The sequence below is a fragment of the Phoenix dactylifera genome, chromosome 2 (assembly GCF_009389715.1).
Source record: "Phoenix dactylifera cultivar Barhee BC4 chromosome 2, palm_55x_up_171113_PBpolish2nd_filt_p, whole genome shotgun sequence".
Lineage (NCBI taxonomy): Eukaryota > Viridiplantae > Streptophyta > Magnoliopsida > Arecales > Arecaceae > Phoenix > Phoenix dactylifera.
In genome coordinates, this window is record NC_052393.1 from 20,253,742 (window position 1) to 20,260,781 (window position 7,040).

The 7,040-nt window shown below is 31.9% G+C and overlaps 1 protein-coding gene across 1 annotated transcript; it reads right to left on the reverse strand.

Annotated features, from left to right (window-relative positions):
- Positions 1-6,080: 6,080 nt before the first annotated feature.
- On the reverse strand, positions 6,081-6,815 carry LOC120109995 (receptor-like protein EIX2). The gene has a single exon (XM_039123948.1). The coding sequence runs from the start codon at positions 6,813-6,815 to the stop codon at positions 6,081-6,083; it is 735 nt and encodes a 244-aa protein (XP_038979876.1).
- Between the last annotated feature and the right edge of the window lie 225 nt (positions 6,816-7,040).

The following is a 7,040-nucleotide window of genomic DNA, read 5'->3' on the forward strand; positions in this document are numbered from 1 at the left end:
TCATTGTTTGTTTGGCTCACTGGATTCTTATTTTACAAGATTTTCAAGTATATAAATTATTTATTTCGTAAAAATTTTAGTTTATAAACTTGTACGCTAAGAATGTTCATTTTCTAGACATAAGAAAGTTTTGTTGAAATGAAAATTCATATTGAAGTTGGCATCCCTTCTATTGTATTTGATAATTTTTATTGATAATTTTTTTGAATACCAATTTTTATATTTATGGTTTAAAAAAAAACTGCTAAAAATTTTCGACCTAAACTCTCTACTTGACTCAACTTAGGCCGGATCATTTAGGTTATGCCGAGGTCGTGCGGCCTGTCGGGTCAACAGTTTTTGTTTTTGTTTTTGGCCCAACCTGACCTGATCAGCCAATGAGTTAAGTGGGTTCAAATTCAAGACTAAAATTATAACTGGGTCGAGTTATGGTCAAGCATGCTGCAGTCCAGCCTGACCTGTTTGTGCCTTATTTTCTATTTTATTTCCTCGGTTGCTCAAATCCTCTCACTTTGGCTGCTCCATCTAGTTCTACTTGCCCTAGCAGCTTACTAAAGGGCATCGTCACTGTAATTAGCAGAATAAGACTAGGTACCATTTGATTCACCTCAGGATTTATGTTTCTTATTATGCAAATTATGATATGACGTGCATTTATCTTTCGTGTTTCTCATCTCATATGGTCAAATATGGGATGTTATGAATGCTATTGAAGTCAAATTCCTTCTTGAGTATCCAAAAGCCGTGCCAGGAGTGACATTTGGCTCAACTCCAATAATTCTATACTTCCTCGGTCTTCTTTCTTGGAATTAGGTACTTTTTATATGTCATTGTGTAGGAGCATTGATTTCTTTATCTTGGAAACATCTAAAAAAATTGCCAATACAGATATGATGTTGATTCCATTGTTTTTTCCCTTTTTCTTCTGAGTAAGTCTATAAATGTATCGTCTTGGTGTTTTAAGATGCTGATATACACAATTTTTAAAATTTTAATTTTATGGTTTATGCTAATGGATTCTTGTAGCTTATTGGAATCTTGTAAAACATGTCTAGTAAATGATGTTAACCATGTTCAATGATAACAGGCAATACAGGTTGGCCATAAACTGGCTGATCTAAATGTTGAAGCTAATGCATCCGGTGATGATGAGGATGAGATTGACTGGGAGGAAGGTTGAGCTGAGACAAATCAAAGATTTGTATGTGCCTTTTATGAATGAGGAGAGCTCCCTTCGCTGCATTTTCTCCACAGATATCTCATCAAATACACAACTTTGTCGCAGGAGGGATGAAGCTTACTAAGTGCTGCTGAAGTAGAACCAATGATGCTAGACAAATGCAAAGTCCCGAAATGAAGATTTTGTATCCATTGGTAATGCAAGGTGCATGTAGAATATGCATAAAATTTATTAGAACATGTTAGTCCTCTAAAACCTGGTATTGGGTTTTAATAAGTTACATTTTCTGCAGTGTTCTCAGTAGGACTTCGAAACCAGATAAATTGCAGAAAGGAAAAGGAAAAACATCAAACTACAAAGTTTCTTTTACTCTCATTATGTTTTGAGTTGTATAAGCGTAAATGTGGTGCATCTGCATGATGAGAAGTTGTATAAGCGTAAGTATGGGTTTTACTCTCATTTTTTAGATACTGCAACATGTAATCATCTACATAGCAAAAATACTTGCACCATTTGCAGGTTGGAAAGCTGACAGCATAAATTGAAGCTAGATTTGTACATTTACCATATTTTGTTGATTGAGGCAGAAGAATCGGTGACGGTTGTAGGATATAGAACATATTTATTATTTATGTTTTACAGTCAATTTCAACGAATGCTATGCTGTGCCAGATGCTCAGAGTATTAAATAAAGACTTTGCTCTGGCATCTGAGCTTGATACTGAATCTTGTTTTGCCTTTGCTTCTAGTGCTCCTCAAGTTCCTTCGATCATCACTTCAAAAGCAGGCTTGACTTTGCACCACAAATTTCCTTCTCTTCTCAGCAAATCAACGGTTACCAAATGCAGGTAGGAACTGACCAAAACTCGGAGATGCCAGAAATCGAGCTGTCAGGTCAATCCCTCGCTATGGATTACCAGGGTCAAGAAAGACCTAATAGGTTTGAGTAGGTTTTAGGCCATGGATGCCCCCTCCCCTCTCTCTCGAGTACGAGCCAACCATAATAAGGGCATCACAAGATTGGTTGGAAGGGATTGTCATAGTCCCATATTGATTAATAAAAATGGCATCATATGGGTTTATTATCCAGAATTGGTCCTTCTTTCGACAACTTAAGCTTTTGTGCTGAGTTCATGACAAGTCGCTCTACATTGGTTACTATAGATGTGTTATGAGAGAACATATGGTCATATACGAATTAACTTCACTCTGTTCTTGCATATAGAAGAATGTTTTGATCGAAGAGATTCAAAGCACTGAGTCAATCTTTGAAGGTGAAAAAACAAGATAAAGTGATAGCAGGTCAAGGTTGTTTTCAGAACTAAAGGAGCAAAGTGAACCATATGACACAATACTAAAGGGATTGGTTATCTTTTGGCTCCATGTTTGTTTGGCAAGAATTGGGTATCGAATTCCTACGAAAAGGAAGAATCTATAACCAGAGAGCTTAGGTACCATTTCTGCAATATTGGATATATATCCAGGTAACAATGAAGATAAGTTTGCTTACATATTATATTTATTAATGTTAGTGATGTCATAAAGATACAATATAGAATACATTATCTATTGAGTAAAATAATATTATATAAATTTGTGTTATGTACCGATATTACCTATGTTAAAGTCGTGCTATTTATTATATGTGAGATTGTCATATCATCTCCTATTGGGTTATATATTGGACAATTATTATATATTATTAAATTATATTGGATTATATAGAATAAATTATCTATTGAGTAATATAATATTATATAAATTTGTGTTATGTACTGATATTACATATCTTAAAGTCATGCTATTTATTATATGTGAGACTGCCATATCACATCATATTGGATTATATATTTAAAAATCATTATATTATTAAATTATATTATTATAATTATTATGCTATTATAATTATATTGTTATTTTTACTTATATTGAACATATATAAGTAATAATATAGTTTTACATACTATATTTGTACCGATAATATTTTATTAACTAATAATTTTATTATATATTATAAATAAATATTTTATATTTGATAACATTTATTAATAATACTCTTGTCATATCTTAATATATTACATTTTATGTTAGAATTGTTCTTGCAATATTAAATTATATTGTCAAAACAATAATATTATAGTAATTATTATCTTTTTATAATATATAAATATAGTTAAGTAAGTCATTCGTGAAAAGGTACATGTAGCACCAACTGAAGACAAATTGAAGGAAGGATGATTTATATGGTTTGGACGTCTACAATATAGGCCAAAAGATATACTAGAAAAATGATTTGATATATATATACATAAAAGAGGGTAGAGTAAGACTAAAAGTCACATAGGATGAAGTAGTAAAGAAAGACTTGATATCACTATATTTTTCAAAAAATATAACCTAAACAAAGAAAAATGGAGGAAAAGGATTCATGTAGTTGACTCCAACTAATTCGAGGTTAAGGCTTAATTGAGTTGAGTTGATTGATATATGAATATAGTTTTTAAAATATGATAATTATATTGTTATATTATACTCTATATTATTTATATTTGCATTATTTTGGAGCACTATAATAATATCAATATTATAATAGAAGATTAACATTTTGTTATAATGTAATATTTGTATTACTAAATTAATAGCACAAGTTTCACTGAATAATACTTATATATTCTATTATTATATTTGTAGAATTATAAATTGTACAAAATCATATATTATATATCACATTGTATTATTTTAATATATTTTGATAAGTGTTTCGTTAGTTTATAATAATATGGTATCAACAATAATATTAGTAACACTAGTGCCATAATATTACAAATATAAACACTATTATAACATTTATGTCTTACAATAATATTGGTTATAAATAATATATTAGACTATATACTATAAGGTTTATTTCGTTCTCTTCCAATTACCTAGCTTATCAAAAAACAAGAATTAAAACTAGTCATTATCTAGGAATAGATTTCCTTGAATTGAACAAACCATGTTTGATTTCTATTCTCAGCAACCAAATGTGGCTAAGGAATGATGCAGTTTATATGCCTCTCTTGTCCAAAACTATATGCTAACCTCCTCTTTTTCCTTTTTGTTATCATTTATTTTTTATTTTTATTTTTATTTTTTTAGAGAAGTAGGATTAGTGAAGCTTGGTCAAATATAGGAGTAAGGATGTATAGAACCCATAATATCAGTATCAACACAAGAAACTTAACTAACTAGACTCGTTGGCACCCTCATATCCTAAGTCATTCTTTTAATTTTTCACTTTATTGATATTTAAATCCTATAGATCTTGAAAGCCACTTTATTTCCACCAATCACCAACACTCTCCTCTCTTTGACTATGTGGAACATAAAGAAATAGAGTCGAGATATATCTACTTTTTAGTACTTTCATCACGAAAACAGAGTTAAAATAGAAGTGATGGACATCGGAGGGGTAGCAAATATAGTTTTCCACATCGAGTTAAAATAGGCAAGTAAGTGGGACATATATAAGTCTTTCTCAACAATTTATTAGTATGTTATATTGATAATCTGGAGGTGCTTATGTTTGTCTTCTTATAAAGGTACGATATTTTGTGTGCGACGTTAGGTGTTTTACTACCATGAATCTCTTTGTTGATTCGAAATAAAATAGTAACAACCAATTCTAACTAAACATTATTTTATTATCAGCAAATGGTGGCAAACAACCATTGATTGATGAGATGGATAAAATACAGATAGACTTCTAACAAAACGATATATCTACTTAATGAAATAGTCGGAAAATATATCTACTTTTCAGTATTTCATCATGAGGACAATGTAAAAACAGAAGTGATGGACATCGAAAGAGTAGCAAAAATAGTTTCCCATATGGAGCTAAAATAGATAACTAAGTGGGGCATATCTTAGTCTATTTAACAATTTTTATTATCGTGTCATGTAGATAATCTTGAGGTGGTTAGGGTATTTTGTGAAAGACATTAAATGTTTTACTACCATGATATCACTTATCTAGTGTGATATAAAAACAAAAACAACTAATTTTAACTAATTATTATTTTATTTATTTGTACCAAAGAAAATTATTCCATTTATGAGCAAAATGGTGGCAAATACAGATAGCATTCTAATTGAATGATATACAAGCAGCAAAACATCAAAAGAAACAATCATTTGAAAAGTTCTCAAGTTCAGATCCTTACATATGTGATTTGGAGGTGCTCCCACCATCATTCAGAGATAGATAGATAGAGAGAGAGAGCACTACATCCCAGAACCATTCATAACCTTTAACTATGCTTGTGATTGCTAGCTCTTCCCCATGGCAAGCTTCAGCTTGGCAAATTTTATTGCTAATTCTATATAAACCCAATTACATATTCTGCCGATGAATCAAAGATAAGAAATCCTCATATCCTATAAAGCTTGAAAAATACTTTATATCCACCAATCACCAAGGTTCTTTCCTTTTTGATTATGAGGAACTTAAAGAAATAGAGTCGGGAAATATATTTACTTTGTAGAATTTCATCGTGAGGATAAAGTTAAACAAAAGTGATGGACACTGAAAGAGTAGCAAAACATTAGGTGCTTATGTTTGTCTTCTTATACGTAAGGCATTTTGTGTTTGACATTAGGTGTTTTACTACCATGGTATCACTTTGCTAGTGTGGCACAAAATTATAAACAACCAATTGTAACAAAACATGATTTCATTTATCATTAAATGGTGGCGAATATGGATAGCATTCTAACTGAATAGCATACATGCAACAAAACAACAAAAGTAACAATCATTTAAAAGTTCTTAAATTCATATCCTTACGTATTTGGATTGGAGGCGCTCCCACCGTCATTCGAATATTTATATAATTGCAGCACCATCCGTAACTGCTTAGCTACGCTTGCGGTTGCTCTTCCCCATGACGAACTTCAGCTTGGCGAATTTTATTGCTAATTCTATGTAGACCCAGTCACATATTCTGTCGATGAATCGAAGATAAGAAATCCTGATATCCTTTTTGATCATCACCATGCCAACGAAACCCCAGAATCCCATGATAAATCCCAAAGCTGAGCTGGCATAAATCCATATCATATCAGAGCCATCTTCATCTACTTCTTCCTCTTCTTGATGTGGAGGTGCATTAGTAGGGCAATCTGGCAGTGGCTGTCCACAAAGATTATGATTACCAATATAGATGGAGGGGTCATTGAAGGACCAAAATTGGTTTCCTGATGGAATTCTTCCTGATAAGTTGTTATATGACAAGTTCAACTGGCTTAAGTAATTCAAAGCAAGCATGGTTTGCGGAATTTGTCCATAGAGATTGTTCATTGATAAATCAAGCGATTCCAACTGCTGCATGTCACCAATATTTTGTGGGATTTTTCCAATAAAATGATTCACAGACAAGTTCAAGAAATACAATCCGTGAAGATTTGTCACTTCATTAGGTATCTCTCCGAAAAGATTATTGTGTGATAGGTCAATGCTTGTAACCAATAAAAGCACGCTAGTGTACATAAGTTCTGATCCTTTTGCAACTATCATGAGACTCTCTTCATAATATGACACTGTGCTAATATTTGAAAGCATTGGTTTGCTTGTTTTTGGTATCTCAACCATGGCAGTAAAATTTTCGAGAGATGATGGCAAAATTTCCTGAAAAATTGTTGCATGCCAAGTCCAAAACCTGAAGAGAAGACAGACTAGATATTTGCATCGGGATATTACCATCAAAGGAATTTGATCTTAGTCGAAGAACTCTTAGAGACGGTAGGCTTTCTCCAATCCATGTGGGTATGTTGCCTGAGAATTTGTTTTCACCAAGATCAAGAATAACTAAATGTT